Source organism: Pleurodeles waltl, chromosome 6 (assembly GCF_031143425.1).
Source record: "Pleurodeles waltl isolate 20211129_DDA chromosome 6, aPleWal1.hap1.20221129, whole genome shotgun sequence".
Lineage (NCBI taxonomy): Eukaryota > Metazoa > Chordata > Amphibia > Caudata > Salamandridae > Pleurodeles > Pleurodeles waltl.
In genome coordinates, this window is record NC_090445.1 from 138,639,011 (window position 1) to 138,657,757 (window position 18,747).

Here is an 18,747-nt window from a genome sequence, read left to right on the forward strand (position 1 = left end):
AGTGTTGGTAGGTGCCGGTAAGGGGAGCACAAAAAAAGTGATGCATCAAAGCTGAAGTGGTACTTTTTCTTCAATATGGGCCATATTTTGTAAGCCTCGCAGGTAACCTTAGCTGGAAGTACAGGGTGTTACTGTAAAAGGCATTTCAAAAGTCTTAGACGGTGTCCTCTTATCGCCATCCAAGGGAAGCTCAGAGTGGACATTTAGAAAATAAAAAGAACAGAAGGACAGGGTGAATTTGCATAAAAATAAGGAAAAGGGCAGGAAAAGAGGTAAATAACAATGCCAATTAGCTAACAAAGTAAATGCAAGAAAACTTGGGAAATTAAAGAAAAAGCTGCAAGAGAAATGCTAAATAAAGGTGCAGCAGCTAGTAACAGTCGCACTAGATTGTGAGAAAGTAGAAGGAAAGATGGAGAAAATCCTTATGTTCCCTAAAAACATCAGCATTATATAATTACGCTTAAAAAAACACCGCAGTGTTGTTCTGGTGTAATGTCTTACTTTGCGCACGGGCTTCGCCCACTTTGGTAAACAGCAAAGAACAACTCGCTATAACCTTCGTGCTTTGACGAAGCAGCGTGTGGACGCGATGCTCGCGCAGGGACAGTTAGCGCCTGTGGCACGGGAGGGCTTTGCCTCCTACCAGCCCGTGCCTGCCCGGCCAAGCCCACATATTTCAACAGCCTCCAGTGACGCGAGTGTGTGGCGCTTGGAAGAGCGAGGAAAACACAGAAGTGCGACTCCCGCCAAGGCTTGAGAAATGCTGCTGCCTGGCTCGAGTCTGTCCGAAGTGAAGAGCAGTGGATGGGGGATGTTCAAAGGGCGATGCAGTTGGTGGGTGATAGTTAAATGCCACTGACCTAATCCGCCTCCTCCCTGCTGCTCGTGATTTTAGTGGGAGGTTGAAGTGGGGGGGCTTTTGTGTTCAGCGGTTAGGTCCCCTCATCTGAATCACCGATTCACTATTCAGATGCTAAATTAGAGAGCGAGAAAGCAACGGTGTGGTAGGGGAGATATATGCAAGCACATAGGCCTATAATAAAAATAAGTGAATGAAATCAGTTTTCCAGGCAAGGCTAGTTCTCTCCGATGAAACTAGACCCATGCGTAAAGCCAGCCCTGCGCACATAACTCATTCAGTGTGGAGAACAAAGCCGCTCTCTGCCCCTCCTGCATCAGGACCAATCACCAACACCAGGCGTTCTGCAATGCTGCTTTGTTCAGTGACCTCTTCTGGGGCTTTGGGATGTACTGTGACATCATAAACCATTTACCTCTGTAACTTAATGAGAATCACACAGATACACAGTTCTTCAGGCTGGGACTGTTAATGCATGAATTACGGACGTAGTTGGCCTTAGTGCATCCCAACTACACAGAAAGCTCAAGTACCACGAATCATGTTGCTCATGAGGATGGTGGCTGCAGTGATCGAAAGGATGTAATGAGTAAGGATAACAAGACAAAGGAATCAGCCCAAGCTTGCCATCAAAAAAATGATTTCCAACTGCACTGATGTCTAAAAGGGGTAAGCGCCAGACGGCCTAAATACTGCTGGGTCTCAGATCAGTCATGTCAGACAGACAGTGGTGACTACACTTTCACGCTGCTTAGCCTAGAGATTGAAGATATCGGAAAGTAACAGGAACCGAGTACCATTACTGTTATACCTACTGTCAGATTGTTTCTTTTTTGCATTTACGTTGTGCCAACTTTAGTTATGTTGGTACCTAAAAGTCTTTGAAGCTAATGGTTCCACTTGTATGCCTAATGATGACGCAGGCAGCATGTAAACTAGAATCTGTCTTGTCCCGGCCACCCACCTGCCAGTAGCCTCCTATTTCCTTCCCCAACCTGCCTTCCACCGTCCAACTGTTTGCATTACACTTTTAACTCTGTCTATGACGTCATTTCTATCCTAAAACCGCATGACAACATATCCGAGTTCTCACCCTGCTGAGACCAAACTGCACCTTTTTTGAAGCACCACATACTCTCTACTGAGGCGAATCGTCTAGCCCCCAGCTACAAAACAGGCGACTTTACCCTGTCCTCATCCATCCTGCTGATGCCCCAGGTTCCATGCATCATCCCACCTCCACTGATGCTCCCAACTCTACTGTGATAATCCATCTTCACTCTCATTTTCCAGCCTCAGTCTGATTTTCCAGTTACGCTCTGATGCTTGCAACTTTAATTTTATTTCTCACCCCTACCCTCGTGGTCTATCCCACTTCCATCGGTCTATCCCACCTAATCTCTGATGTGCCTCACTTCCACACTGAGTTCCCACTTCCACTCTTATACCTCAACACCACTCAGTTGCCCCAACTTTGCTGTCATGACTAGTATGGTGGTCCACTTCTGCTATGATGGTGCACTTCCACCCTGATGCCCCACCTCAAACATACTGACCCTAGATCTCCACCATCCCGAGCACCTTCCTACAGTACCTCAACATCCAACCACCACCCTAAATAAAGCTGCATTTCATACTTCACATGGTCACACGTTCAACCTACCAAGCATCTCCATCCATCCTCCCACCCCCCCCCACCATCCGTCTTCTACTCACAATCTATAGCCTGGACCAAGCCATACTTATTATACAAATGCTCAACCAATCAGGGAGGAGCCACTTATCACACCAGCCAGTTTCAAACACCATTCTACCACTGGTCAGACCTTACCAACACCAGCCAAATAATGTCCTCATCCAAAACCAAGCCACACAGCCACCCTCAAACAAACCAGTTTCTGACTTACAGTGTTTGCCACCACCCTCAGTCAAGATTCTCCCCACTGAAAGCCTCGCCCCTCCTCCACCCTGCTGTGCCTTACCTCCGCCCTGATATTTCACACCCTCCCAGTTCACCAACCATGTGGAAATGAATAAACACAGCTTTAGCCAACAGTGGCAAGAATATTTATCAGGGCGAACAAAGGGGCTTTGAAGATATCAGTTCCCAGGAAGAGGTGCAGGTCCTAGCATGACTCAAGCGTTTCAGGGCCTTGTGCAGGCTTGGAGGTGGAGCTGCGCACCACATGCCAATGAACCCTGAGAACTTCTGGTAATTACAGAGACCCGTTGAAAGGTAGAGCGCCTTAAAAAAACTCACGCATGCTCACTAACACGCTGCCTTGGCTAGCTTCCTTTGCCTTTTCAGAACTGCATTATTTTCATTTATTCTTTTAGGCTTTCAGTGTTCGAATTTCCACTGTACCGTGTTGCATGACTGGAGATATACAGCAGAGGAGGACCAGATATTATAGCACAGTTGGCTAAATCATGTATCAAGAAAATGCAAAGTGTGCGCTTAAAGGCGGCAGTTACCTCATTATTTTGGCATTTTTACACACCATACCACTAGCGTGAGAAAGGTTTCACCTCATTAGTGCCACTTTGACACCCATTTACAGAAAAAGCCACAGAAAGTTGACCCTTGGAGCAGGGTCTTCCACTGCATGGCAATACGTGTTTTGGCATTGTAGAAAACTTTTGATCCGTTTGATCTAGAAGCAATTTTGCTGAAATTTGAAGAAAATGCAGCAGATGCTCGATTGTGTGGCAAATGCAGCAAATCCATAACTATGTGGAAAACACTGCAGCTGCAAAATTGCATAATTCAGAATACTCTAGGAATGTGCCTAGGTCACCTTATTCTACGTCCAATTCTGCTAGGGGAAATGTACTGTACAAGGACAAGCCCACCATTCCAGGAGCTGGTTCTACCAATGCTTGGCTTCTCACCAGAGGTTAGCAACTAGAACATAAGTGTTTAGTGAAGAGAATGAGACCTAAGCCACATTTTCATTTTTTAAATCATTCACTGATTACAACACCATGCAAAAATAGTCTTCACTTTACACTGATAGAGTTAGAACTGTAGGTTTAGTGGTGCACAGCTTGCCCACTCGGCTCCCAAGCACCAGGTCATCAAGAACTGCACTTTTCTTAATGGCTGACATGATTTCCACCCCAAAGTCAGCAGCCTGGTGCCACCTGGGAGTGCTGTCAAATTACTCCAAGTGGCCCTGCACAATGGGCTTTTAAAGTTTGGCCTAGACAGAGATGTAGCTGTCCCACTAGCATCATGTAGTCAAAGAAATGTATATATAGCACACACACACACAGACAGATAAATAGATAGATAGATAGATAGATGATCTCCCCTTTCTTCTCTTTTTTGTATGTTCTATTTTTATTACTTTTAAACGTTTTACTTCTATTGCATACGCTTGTAAAAATAGATAAGAACACATTGTATGTTTGCCTTTGCCAGAACTATTAGCTTTGCCAACGCTTGATTAGCGTTTGTGTTCCTTTCCAGCTGTGATTTTGTTTTTGTTTCTAGAGAGCGGTTCCTTCCTGTCTGCATAACTAGGCCCGCCTGGAAGTTTATAGTGTTCGAGAAATACACAGGAAACAGACTAAAGCTGTAAAATGGCAGAACATTTCAAACATTAGGGCACAGGGTGCAGCGTATTAATCCCAAATCCTGCGCTCTGCCCATGTCTGCGGGCGACTGTCTGCGGCGAGCCTAGGCCTGCTCCCTCTAATCCTGCCAATGCATTGCGTCTCATGCTCACCGCCAAGGAGTGGCATGATGGGCGTGCCAGGTGCCTAGGCATCCCTTGCAGGCACACACCCGTGTGCCAGGTAGTGAGTCAAGGCTGTCTCACCTTCAGGACAATAGGTATTACACATAACTTCGCTACATGAGTGGGCTCCACCACAGCTCCTATTAAGCTGCCCTAAAAGCACTTTGCTCTTCGGGCGAATTTTGAATGTGTGATGTCTCGTGGGTGGGGATGTACTGAACAGAAAACTACTTCACTCATATTTTTATGTTCTTTGGAGGTTTTTTTCGGTATCATTCACTCAATCATTTCTCATACCTCGCTGCCAAGACCTGGAACACCCTCCCTACCAACCTGCGACAGACCCAAGACCTACAAGTCCTGGCTCTTCGATCAGCAGCTCCCCCCCCCCCAGCGCCTTGAAACCCTCACAGGTACGTAGAGCGCTTTATAAATTCAATGATTGATTGATTGAATCATTCAAGTATATTTAACAAGTGCAGCGATCACCTAAACCGGTTCCTTGGTGCCAGTATGCTACGTGCATCCCTTTGGCTACTTCAGATCGCAGAAGGTGGTGTTAACACTGTAGAATCTGAATGAAAGGCACTGCAGCCAGGGGACCCGTCTGATTAGGAAGGGTCAGGGGCCGTAGCTGGTGTTCGCAGCCTCTCACACTAGGCTCATATGCAATGAGAGTCTTAGTAAGTCACTTTCCAGGAGTTTTTTGAGGCGCATTCAATTGAAAGGGACCAGGGTAGAAAGCGCTACTTGTTCACTCTGTGGCAAGGCCGGAGGCTAGCATTATGCAGAACTCTTTACTATGGCTCACCTCAGCAACACCTTTAAAGAACAGAGCTTACAAACAAATAGATCTTCAACTCCAGTACTTTACTCCTGTCTAGGTCGCATTCCTACCAATTGTCTTCCGCTTTTGAATGATGCTCCCTGGCAGGTAGGTAGGTAGGTGTCTTCCTTACCTCCTCTGACTAGTGTTTTTTTAAGGTTATGCGTAGTTAATCTTGAGCACTGAGTAGTTTTATGTGCGCCCGGATTACTAGTAGCTCAGTTTGGAGTGTAATTTAAGCCTACCTGCCAGGTGCATGGAGTTTTCTATCCGGTATGTAATTACAGCGCCCCAATCCCTATTACAGATATTTCTCTTTTATGTCAGGAGATGGCAGACACTGTCACGCATAAAAATTTATTAGCATGATAGTTTTTTTTTATTGCTAATTCTGAATATGTGTTTTTATCCACATCCTGGGGAATGTAAGTCAGCAGTTTAACTACTCTCAGTTTCCGAACACTACCTTAGAATTTCAGTAGATCAAGAAACTTGTGATGAAATTTGTTGGAAATCATGCACACTATCACGCGTATTTATCGGTAGATTTATTGAGAATACCTGGGGACATATTTACAAGAAAGTGGCGCATTAATCCCAATGCGCCACTTCTTTTGAGTCGCCCTTGCCCCACCTGACGATACCACGGTTGCGCTGTATTTACAATATGGGGCACCATGCCGGTCGTTACCACAACAGCGCCAGAATTTTTGATGCTGCTGTGGCGCTTTGCTGCACTATCGACAAAAAATGTTGCGCTAGTGCAGCAAAGCACAGGGAGGCCCACTGATTTCAATGGGTGCGTCATTTTAACGCCTGCATTGAGCAGGCGTTAAAATGATAGAAAAAATGTGGCAGTGACATCTAGTGTCTTTCACCGCACCATGTTTTCGGGCTTCCCTGCGTGAGAATTCCCCCCCTTGCATACATTATGCCAGGTGCAGGCATAATGTGGCCCAAAGGGTTGCAAAGTGGCGCAATGCATGCATTGCACCACTTTGTAAGTATGGCGCGGGAAAATGGCCTTCTTAACGCCACCTTAGCATCATAAAAATGACTATAAAGATGTGTTAAGGTTGCGCAAGGGGCTTGTAAATGTGCCCCTAGGTATTTTAGGAGACCTACCCCCAAAGGAGATGTGGTTGGTTCGTGTATATGGCCCTACAGGGATTGTCTGTGGTTACCTAAAGTAGTTGTGGCTGAAACTGTTAGCATTTCTTGATGGATATCTTTGCGCTCACTGGAATATTGAATATTGATCATTAACCTGGCAGCTCACCCAAACATTTGTTTGGTAATTTAATAGAGGGGACTGATTCGCAAAAGTCAATGAAAATGACTTAGGGAATTTCTACTATCTGATTCCTCTGACATTTGAAAAGGAAACATTTTCTGACTTTTTGGACTCCTGCATAATTTCAGGAGTATTCCTAAATAACTGCACATCCGTAAATTTCTGAGATAATCAAACTATTTATGTAAACTGAATTTCCAACAAGTAGGAATTTCTGCATATGGAAATTTGATACAAATGTGCATTATCATATTTATTCTTTTTTCTACTTTTTATGAATTTGTAATGAGCACTCCACCACACATTACATAGCTACAAAGGAGTTAAATAGCCGACACAAAACTGGCACAATTAGAAGAAATTATAGCATATAAATGATTTCCGAAAAGAATCAGAGAACGATTTTCTCCTAGGTGGACTGGGAGACTATTTCATAGACTAGTGTTCAACATCGAAAAGTGACGGCCTTCTCTTACACTTAGGTCTGGAGTTCTACAAATTAGACTGGTCTGATCACAGGGCATGGCTGGGGCAGTGGCAAGTGATGCTGTAGGAAAGATGTCTGGCCCAGATTCATGTAGTCAGTTGTGAGGTAGGGTTGTAATCTTGAAGACCAACTTTGATTTAACCAACAACCTGTGCACAGCTGTGCTCAATGGAGGACCCTCTATCACTTTAAAGCAGTGGTCTCCAAACTTTTTAATGCCGCACCCCGAGTTGAAAAATAAAAATCATTGAGCCCCCTTCAGAATTGTTCACAATTGTTTTATAAAAATGGCAATGTTTAAATATGTCTAGGCCTATTTAAACAGAATGTACGACGAAACAACGACTGCAAAAAAAACTACTGCCTTAACAACGAGGTCGGAACACCGACCTCGTTGCTACTAATAATGATTTTACCACAAATGCCTTAACAACGATATTTCGTTGTAAAGGCATTCCTGATTAAATCATTAGCAATAGGCACCATTCACCCTACATCCCTCACCCCACCCCCCCAACCCCACCCCAAAACCTAAAACCCCCTGACCCCCCACCCACTCCCCAAAAACAAAAACGCCCCACCCCCCAAACCCACCCCAAAACCGAAAACCCCGTGACCCCCCACCCACTCCCCAAAACCAAAAACGCCCCACCCCCCAACCCCACCCTAAAACCTAAAACCCCCTGATACCCCACTCACTCCCCAAAACCAAAAACGCCCCACCCCCCCAACCCCACCCCAAAACCTAAAACCCCCTGACCCCCACCCACTCCCCAAAACCAAAAACGTCCCACCCCCCCAACCCCACCCCAAAACCTAAAACCCCCTGACCCCCACCCACTCCCCAAAACCAAAAACGCCCCACCCCCCCAACCCCACCCCAAAACCTAAAACCCCCTGACCCCCCACCCCCTCCCCAAAACCTAAACCCACCACTTACCTTCGCCAAGTCCCTTCTTTGTATCTTAACACCGCATGTTCGTTGTTCAGAACATACGTAGTTAAGGCACAAAAAACCGAAGTCGTGGTTAAAAAAAGCATTGTTGCGCTTTCGTTAACCACGACCTTCGTAAAAAAAAAGTCGTAAAAAAGGATGTTTCCCATTTAAACATTGTATTTTTAAAAAATGCAATAACAAGCTTCTGCTTACAACAAAGGCATGTTATCTGTATAATACTTCTTTTGGCCAATGTCTGCCCCCCCCCTGGGATCACTTGAGGCCCCCCAGTTTGAAGACCTATGCTTTAAAGGCTGAAAACATTTTAACACGCCTAAGTCATGCTAATTGATATTTATTTATTTGAAAGACCTCTGTATGGTGTGTCGTCCTTTGGATAGGGGTGGGTAGAATTTCATTCCGTCTGCGAAATTGGCAGAATTTGGCAACTCCACGTTAGTCTTGTAACATGGCGCTCCAGTCAAATTCCACCAGTCACAACCTGGCGACATTTTTTCCCTGCAAGTCTCTGGAAATGCGAGCGGGCAAGTACAAGCAAGATTTTAGTGTCCCTAAGCACAATTTTCTAAAGCAGGCAGCCGCAGGCAGTCAATGGCGGTCATGGTAAGAGAGCTGCTTCTCAAGTAGATTAGCTGCCGCTCAACTAGACTTTCTCCTCAAGCTACAGCAAAATCTCCTCGAATGGCAGTGCGCTCTTGCACAGTGCATGATACCTTTCATGCTGATTTTTCAGTGCTGCTCGGACTACCAACAATAAATTGCATTGCAAGCAGTTTGACCTACATGTTTTTCACCCATTGGTGGAACTCCGCACAATCTCGCAGAGGTTTTATGGAACATCACAGAATTCAGCTGAGTCAAATTCCCAAGTTCCGCCCAGTCCTACTTTTGGATAGGGAGTCATGGTCAAATGTTCTACAGTGTCTTCTTACTGTCTGTGAACAGATCAAGCAAAGGCAATATGCAACAGTTCAGTTTTCAGTCCTTTCGTGAACCATGTGTAGTTTCAGGTTTGAACTGAGTAAGTTCTGAAGTTCCTACAAGAACAGCATTTACATGCTCAAGTTTTAAAAAAGTTACAGGAACTTCTACGAGGCGTGACAAGCACCATAAAAAGAGTATGATGGCATGTCAACACGTGAGCGTACATGTGTCACGATATTATGGCGGCCCAGCGTGATAACCTACACACACTGCAGTTACAATTTGTTTATTTTTTACTTGCCATTCCAAGCTAGATAACCTCCATTTACAACTAATTTACAATGTGTGCAAACATATATTTTGTAAAGGAGAAGCCTGGCAGCAAACTGCATCTGCATATCCCTCCAAAAAATGTAACAAAAATATTTTTAGAAAAATGACTGCGACAGGAGGGGCGAAAAAGTAAGAGGTGGAAAGCAACTAAGGAGAGAGTGGGGGGAGAAATAAATGCGCTGTTGACCAGCGAAAGGTAGAGGTAGTGGGAAAGTAATGGAGGAGACTGACACCAGGGGACGTATAAAAAAAAAAAAGCAAAAAGAAAGCTGAGTGGGGGAAGCAACAACTAAGCTGGAAAGACACAATGGAGCAACTTGAAGCATGCAGGTGGGCGTGTATTTGAAAGGGAAAGCGGCACGGGGAGAGAGCAAGAAAACACATCCACTGCCATGGGTTGCTATAAAGGAGAAGGAAAAAGTAGTTACCTGAATGTGAGCAGTGGAAGGATACAAATCATCTGCCCAAAAAGATGGAAAAGAAGTTATGTTGTAGAGGAGCGACAAACACAAAAAGAGGAAGGAAAGCTATCGAATGACAAGCAAGCAAATGAAATCACCAGTAACGCCAACCAGTGGTAAGCACTGCACTGGCCCGAAGTTCACCAATTGTATTGGTATTCTCCACAATAGGTATTTGACCTAATAGGCAAGAGCTAAAAACAAGGTGATTCATAGCCTACCAGGTCATTTTGAGTCACTACATCCGACTGCTTGTCTCTATGATTAAAAAGTCTCAGGAAGCAGATCACAGATGTGGTCAATCCTGATAAACAAATATCCTATAGTATTCTGGGAGCTGAAATGTTGTGAAGTGGCACTACATAATTCAGAATTAAGAAAAGGCTACCTACAATATAAAGTGTGATTTAATGCTTTCAATCCATGGCATTCACAGGAATTGTTTGGAGGGGTAAATATTTTCCATTGGGAGTTTTGGGAGTTTGTGGACAAGTGGGATACCTACCTAGTTACTACTGCTGATTGGTAAGAATGCTTTCACCCAAGATTCAATTTTCACAGCCATATACATCATGGTACTGGAAAGTCACTTCCATATTTACTCATGCAAATACATCACATGCTGTTTTAGAGTGAAATAGTTGAAATTAAATGTTTATGCTTCTTGATGATGTCTTCATTCATGTTGAAACAGACACCATCAATATCAGCTGGACATCCAACACGTGCTTCGCCCCTTGATGGCACATAGGCGTAGGACTTTTTCAAGGTGGTGAATAATATTACATCATAGATTCTATTAGTGCTACAAAATTCTGTTGTATTATTTCTGCGATGGTGAAAGTGAGTAGCCCACTTGTAGCGCACATTTATGCATAGAGAATGAGAGAGGTGATGTACTGTGGCACTCTTGTGGTTTGTGGCGTAGATACAAATTGAAACTTTTTGTCAAAATAAAACCCTTTAGGTTTCCTGATTACCATTTAAAAAAAATATTATTTATGTTTTACATAAATCCACACAGAGGCGCAAGCTGGTAAGGGTGGCCATCGTTAGGCGTGGTTATCAGCAGAATAGTCCCAGGCAGACACGGGTCTTTGTATGGTATATGGTGTAATCTTAACATAGCAAACACGGTACCTCAGCTACGTAGTGGGTCTAGGGAAGAGCCTGGTTCTGATAATCAGTGGATGGATCAAGTTATACTCATCCCACATCAAGATCTTTTTTTGAAAAACTTTGGCACCACTACTCTGTATTTCATATGCTACGCAGCATGGTTAAAACCATTGGCAAAGTCAATATGTCCCAAAAGGGAGACCTACTGGCTTTGCCAATGCTTGTTGAGCCTTGTCTTCAGAGGATGTTTAATTCCCTCTGTGAAGACAATGTGGTACAGGTAATCATGGTAGCCAGTTCTACAGAGAATGCCCTGCACGTCATCCTTTCTCTTGTGGATGAGTTAGATCTCCTTGAAGAGACAGCTGAGCTCCTGGAGGGGCATCATCCGTGCCTTACAACATAATAAATAAGCTACCTAAGTGAACACCGGATACTGTGCTTCTCTACACAAACATGTTCATTTAAACATGTATGTTGAACTTTCGAGCACAAATACCATTTTAAAAGGGGCCCAAAATGACGCTGTCAAAAAGCTTTTTGTTGCTCATTTTACAACTAGGACTTACAGTTTTATGGTATTTATTTTTTTTACATTTCCATCTGTATTTATTCATATTTATTTTGGGCTTCATGAGAAGTGTAAGCTGAAATTAGTATATTTCCATAGTTTTTAACCAAAAAATGCAAACTCATACTTGAACTCATGAAGGTTTCAATTAAAAACCAAAGCTAAATAAATTATTGATACCCTGGTATGAAAATGTATAGTTTAGTATCAACCTTGTACACATGTACTACAGCTTAAGCCTTATTCAGAAACTTTCTCGATTGACTCCCTTATCCTGCAATTCACACAGATACTGGACTTTCAGTCATAACTAGCAGCATTAAAAGATAATGAAAAATAAACTGATTTCCATGTGTATTCATGTTTAAACATAAATACAGACAGGAACGTGGATGGTTTTCATTCGGTATTTATCTTTGAAAATCAGTAAAAACAGAAAACTGGGCGCCTTATTTATAACCCTTGGAATGAGGAAAACATGATCAAGTTTGTGACTACAGGCCATCAGGCTGTATTAGCAGTGATGAGTTCTACTTCCTGTCAGTCTATCATAACCCCATCATTTTGTCAAAATACACATTCACATTGACAAAATGTTTCCAAAATGGAATATTCTTATCAATATTAATTTGCTCAAAGACTAAAACAACAAACAAAAAATGAATCATTGATTTTTTTCCCTCACCTGTTTCATCGTGAGCTTGTCTGCTTGGCTCGGCTGCCCAGCCAGAAGCATTTGCCTGGTGGGTCTTGACAGGTAATGGCTGAAAAGTGGGATCCAGTTCTCGAATCAACTGATTCAAATAATCTATGGATATATCCAACGTAGGGGATGTGCTCTGATTGGCTTCAGGTTCGGGATTTTTGGCTGGCTGACTGGACAGCCTGATCTTCTCCATTGCCAAGTAGGGGTGTCCGCTCTCTTGGACATATGACGAATTGCCAGTTTCTTGGAAAACCACATTGGGACTGGATGGGGGTTGGGTTGTGCGTGGACTACGCAGCCCTACATGCTGTGTCACATGGCTGGTTCCATTGGGGTGCCCCTTCAATGGCTGGTCAACCCATCTCTCTGTTGTGAAGTATGTGCATTTTGGAGAACTCGAAAGGTTGCTTGAGCATCCCGACGGGTGTACGCCCACATGTTCATCCTGAGATGTGATGCGGATTGACTGCCCAACATGAAGTACATGATTTGGTATAACCCTGGACATTGTTTATGTCCCTTGTCAGAGTAGTTTGTAGTATTTGTGGTGTATTTTATTTTTTTCCTGTAGACCACGTGGAGATTTCAGGCAATTGATTCAACTACTGACTGCTGTCAACAATCGATTTCTGAAGGATGCTCTGCAAAAGACAAGATCAGAAGACATTGAATTAAAAGTGATGCTTTACACATTAAGGCCCAGATTTACAATGACTTTGCAATGGGACACAGTTACGCAAAGCAACTCAAAGTCGTGCACGGATATTTACTTTCCAAAGCAGAAAGTATTTGTGCTGAAAGAAATCCTTTTTCTCAGTGCAACTAGTTTATTGTGCTTGTTTGCGCCACTTTCCATCAAGGATGGATGGCTTGGGTGTTACTGGGGCAGATCTGCACAAGTTACACCAGTCTTTCCATCAAAAAGACACGCTTCCTTGAAGCAGTCACTAATAAAGAGTAATGTTATAATTTCTGCAAGCATTCCACACATTTCAACTGAAGTGCAATGTACAGCACACACACAATGTGTGGAATGTTTCAGACTCTATCTCGGTATTGGATGTTGTACTGGAAGGGTATGCTTTTCTTGCCCAGCATGCACACACCTCTGTACCATGGGATGGGGGATTGGGTCTGGCACCAAGTATTCTTTATAGTGTGCCAGAGCAGCTGATGACAGCAGCAGACGATTTTTAATAAATATGTCTCTACACTAATTTTTCCACCTTGAGCAATACTGCACAAGCTGAGTGTAACAACAAAATCGTAAATCTGCCCCTAAGTCACTCAGCAATGCCAAAGGCTCGGCTTTTCTTCTTGTGAAAAACAGCTCCTGTTTCTCTGGAAGAACCTTTCCCCTAACCTCTAGGCCGCCCTGGATCAGCAGTGTTGAGTACACAACCTTTGAGCCTTTGCTTTCAGGGAACTCGACATCCTGGACAGAGAACACATTTCCAAGCCACATGCATTTCCATTACACGTGCAGAAACCCAGATTGAAAACAAAACAGGAAATGAGCGCTACAGATACCGGAAGTAAGTGTGAATTCGATGGGCTTGCATGGCAGTGCTATGCATTCACTTTAGAGAAAAACATGATATGATCAACAAAGACAGTATCCAAATCAGGTTCGTGGGCACCTACTTTTTGTAACAGAGACTGTGAGCATGGTTGTGGCTTTGGGGGGAGCGGCGGTTTGGGGTGTTACACCCACTTAAAAAAAAATGTTGTTGTGAATAGTTGGGTACAAGTGCATTCAGTCAGATATAGTGAGGTGTCTGTCCGATTTCACCTGAGATTTTTACATACTCACGCTCTTACTATCTCGTCTGTTTTGAAGGTCTTAAAAAATGTTGATTAGTTTGAAAAATATCGTGTCTAACAATACGCGCTACCCCTTAAGCCCCCCTCATGCCTTGCTTTTTTGTTGGGAAATCTGAGGTTCATCCTCCCCTAATCTCACTGACCAAGCTATGCCCCTGCCTCTGAGTCCTCCCTTCTTGCGTCTTACCATGTTAAACTTGTGAAAAATGTATCATTGGTGTTTTTTTTCTGCCATCTTAAATGACTGTAAAATTCCATACATAGAATTCAAGTTTGTTTTTTTACAAGCCCCTATTTGTCAACTAAGTGAAAGGTACAGAATAAATGATCTCAGATTTGACCCACTGTGTCTAATGCTCCTGGGGGCTTTGCACTGATTATTTTTAATCCTCTGAATGTGTTTACTGATTGATGTTATTTCTAGGGGTGGGTGGAACTCATGGAGTTTCACTCCACGGAACTCTGTGAAATTGCATGAAAACCCTGTTGTGATTCCGCGGAGTTCCGCAAATGCGTGGAGGTCGGTACATTGACCTGCTTATGCTGATTTTTAGCCCTGAGAGCAGTCGTGGCTCGTGTGAGGAAAAAGGGGGGACAGCGACCCAAAAAAAAGAGTAAATAAAACGTACCTTTTTTTCCGCTCCATCCGCTCTGCTCCATCTTTGTAGGCTGCAGGCACAGGCTCCCAAGCCTGCTCTGCATCTAATTCTGACACTGCTCAGAGCAGTGTTAAGACTGGCTGGGAGCACCCAGCCAGGGTGCTCCCACGCAGACTGGGAGCCTGTTCCTGCTCTCTCCAGCCTGGCAACATAGTGCTGGGCTGGAGAGACCATAGTGCACATGTATGTTTGGCCAGCCCGAGACAGCTGGCCAAACATACTTGTGCACTGAGGGGGAGTGCTTTGCACTCCCCCCTCTGTCCACGTCACACCCCGTGGCCCCACCCACTTTTATAGAACCAACATGATAAAGTGAGTTTATTATGTTGTTTCTTTAAACGTTTTGCAGCTCCTGCTGCTGGCGGGGGGTGGGACGCTCTTCCGCCCTAGTGGAGGAATCACCTCTGCCTGGGAGCTCGTTCCGCACTGAAAAATCAGTGCAAACAACACCATACGGTGTCCCAGAGGGCACTGCTTCTCGAATTGGTTTGGCTGCATCTCAAGTAGATTTTCTATTTGAGCAGCAGCTTTCTCGCTGGGGTCCCAGCTGCCCACGATGGGAAAATCTCACCTGGTGCCCTCCCAGTAGCAGCCGCTTACATTCTAAAATGGTGAGGCAAAACTTTTGACCCACTTACAGGCACTGTGAGAAATAAGCACAGAGTGCAGGTTTCTCACATTGCCTGCAAGTGGGTATAAAAGTAGTTTTAATAAAAAATAAAATAGCAGACTTACCCACTACCTCGTCCTTATGTTTCTCTTCGGTCCTGCTGCAGGTCTGAGGCTTCAAGGGACAGAGGAGTTTCAGAGCCACTCCCATAACTAATCCTGATGCTGCTCTCAAGCTGTTGCTAATATTACCCAGCATGAGAGAAGCACCAGAATTGGCTGGAGTGGGCTGCCTCGATGTTTTCTAAGGTACTGGAGGTCTGTGCCTGCTCTCCACTTAGCTATCTAAGACAGCTGGGTTGGAGAGGATTAAAATGCGCATGTCAGGCTGGCTGTTGCAAAACAACCAGCCAAAGCAATATGTGCACTTTAAATTTAACTGCCCACCACCCCACCCTGTTGCTGCCACTCAGTAGCAATGGCCCCATCCCACTCTTACACTCGGCTCTGCAGTAGAGAAAATTAAAATTAAAATAAATTAACTTTATTGCATTTTATTTTTCAGCTCTACGACATTTTTAGTGAGGCGACGCTCCTCCGCCCTGAAGGAGGAACCGCCACTGTGCCCTTGTAGCACCCAAAAATCGCATTGGGGGACCCCAATTTTCACTTCCACTCACCAACTTCCTGTTGGCGAGCCGCACACAAGAAAAAACTCTGCGACACAGCAGTTGGTGGAATTTGGCCGAACTCTGCGCTACACATATAACGTGGATAGGCCAAACTTTCAGCAACTCCACTGGCTGAGCGGAATTTATCGCCCACTCCTAGTTATTTCTAAGGAACAGAAGCACTGGCTCAGTGGGTGCATGGACATGAATGATTTACAAAAAACACCAGTGCAGCGTCAGCTTGCCAGGATCACTCCATATCTCAGCGGCAAATGTTTCACTTTCTAAGCGCCTCCGCCCAAACACACAATCACACCAGTGCTTTAATTTTGCGGATACTCAGGTAATGTTTAAGAGCATTTCTTTCATTCGAAAGGGAAAGTGCCATTACTTTTTAGCAGAGGTGCGATGCTTTTAATGGGAGAATACCGGCGCTTCGCATTAGCAAGCAGGTACTCTGAAACAAGGGGTACCTTCACTTTTATATTTCCATTTCAAGCAGTGACTCATACACAAACAAAAACGAGGTGTGGTCTGTTGCATAAACTATCGATTTTCGATTGAACGACAAGAGTCCTAATCCCCACTTTACCACACTGAGTGATCTTGTATAGAACACTATTACTGTCAAAATGTTCCACTCCCAACAATGAGCAGTGCTTAGAAACAGGCAATGCACATAGGAGGTGCTAGAGAGATGTCTGCTCTAGGAAGGGAAGGTCGCCACTCTAACATGGGCATCGTGCACATCCAAAGGAGCGGAGTGGAGAAAGGGAGAGTGAAAGACTGGGGTGGGGCTGGTTAATTAAATCATGTCTAGAAATGATTGACTCACACACCTGTGGGATGGGCCTCACTAAAGGGTACTGAAAGATGTGGCTCTCTGTGAGCTGGAGGCGACAGCTGCAGAAGAGGCGAGGCGCAGCCCTTTAGGGTGTAGGAACACAGCACGCTACTCAGATAACAGCAGCAGCTACAGACTCAGAGACATATTTAAGAGCCCCTAGCACCATTCGAACGCCACAATAGTGTAATTTTTTTTGTCTAATGTGGCGTTAGAAGGCCAAAAATGCTGCACCATACTTTCAAAATGGCGCAACTTTGTAAACCTTTGCGCTACATTATGCCTGCGCTAGGCATAATGTATGCAAGGGAGGCATTCCCCTGGTGGGGGGGGGGGGGGAGATGCAAGCAAATCTAACAGATTTCCTTGCTTCATTTTTTTTGCAATTTTAACGCCTGCTCAGAGCAGTTGTTAAAAAGGGGAATGCCATTGAATACAATGGGCCCCTATGTACTCTGCAGGAGTAGCGGCCAAAGTTTTGGTACCACTCCTGCAGAGTACATCAATAGAACAAAACAAATGATGCTATTGCCCCTACCCTACGCCATGGTGTAATGTATTTAAAATACGGCACACACATTGCGGCTGTAGGGGAGCGCTAAAGGGCGCAAGAAAAGTGGCGCTGCACAGCACCACTTTTCTTAAATATGCTCCTCAGTTTTGCAGAAATTGCTGTAACACTGTACACTCTAATTGGTCCCCAGCGCTGCATTTGGTATCATGCCACAATTACTTGAGTCTACTGTGTTTGTCATTTAACTATTTCTCTTAAGAGACCTGAAATGGTTAATCTCTCAGCACTTGCTGTGGGGTGACCTCTAGGGTAGCCCTAATCTAGGTTGTGTCACAAAAGAGGCTGCACCTTCTCATGCCAGGGTCCCAGGTTCTGGAACTTCTGACCAGGTCTTCAAGTCATGGCTTAGGCCCGTATCTGTAATAACCTCTCTGATAATCAACATCCGAGAAGAAGGCCTAGTGGGGTCATGGTCCAGAAGCATCCAACACAGTTATTGTAGACATCGAGCAGGGAGGGTGTTAGAATTGAAGGAAGCTGGTGGATACGTTAAGACAGTACTTCACAAGAGAATAGTATGTTGATGGCTTATTTTTCTCAAACAGGGAGTGAAGGGAAAATAAAGTTTTATAAGGTCAGCTCAAATTGTAGGAGGTGGGTTTCAGCGCATTAGAAGATGTGCATGAAGGAGACCTCAGAGATCCAGAGATGGGCGTTTCAGTGGATAAGAGTCAGGTGACAGAACTCCATAACCAAAACTTTGCCCAGTGGTTTTGTTTTAGGAAGGCAGCTTTGGGCTTCAGTGCACAGGCGGTTGGTGGAATGGGAGGAGGTTTGTGAAAGGTTTGATGAGGAAATGTGATGACTGCCATTTTTGAATCAGGATGGAGAACCTGTTAGCCAGCCAGCCTGGGTCCTGTGTGAGCTAATGAGTGTGGTCTTCCGAGGCTGAAGATGCTGCTGGAGGCACAGGTTAAGACCTTTTTGGGTCTACCTGAATATCCTGGGAACGCAATGAGCAGGCTGCCACAATGCCATGGTCTGCAGAGTAACAGCATGGTGATGAGTGTTCTGTTGTATGAGCGGAAGTGATTATGTGAGCGGATCTTCCTGATTGTAAAAACAACGGAAGCCATACCTCTTCCAAGGTGAGGCAAGAATGGATCATCCACATTCCAAAGACAACTGAAGACATACTCCTTCCAAGGAGAGGCAAGAGTGGATCATCCACATTCTAAAGACAACTGAAGACATACTCCTTTCAAATTTAGCTAAAAGGGGATCATCTGCATTCTAAAGACAACTGAAAACATATTAAACTAAGGTGAAGAAAAAGTGGATC

General features: G+C 44.4%; 1 protein-coding gene across 1 annotated transcript in view; it reads right to left on the reverse strand.

Moving 5' to 3' along the window:
* TNS4 (tensin 4) overlaps positions 1-15,017 on the reverse strand; it is a 52,713-nt gene extending 37,696 nt beyond the window's left edge. Inside the window, exons 1-2 of the mRNA XM_069237600.1 lie at positions 14,738-15,017; positions 12,264-12,925 (exon numbers count right to left, since the gene is read on the reverse strand). Of these exons, the coding sequence (XP_069093701.1) occupies positions 12,264-12,792 (529 nt within the window). The 5' untranslated portion in view covers positions 12,793-12,925; positions 14,738-15,017. The remainder of the gene's footprint in view (positions 1-12,263; positions 12,926-14,737) is intronic.
* Positions 15,018-18,747: the final 3,730 nt, after the last annotated feature.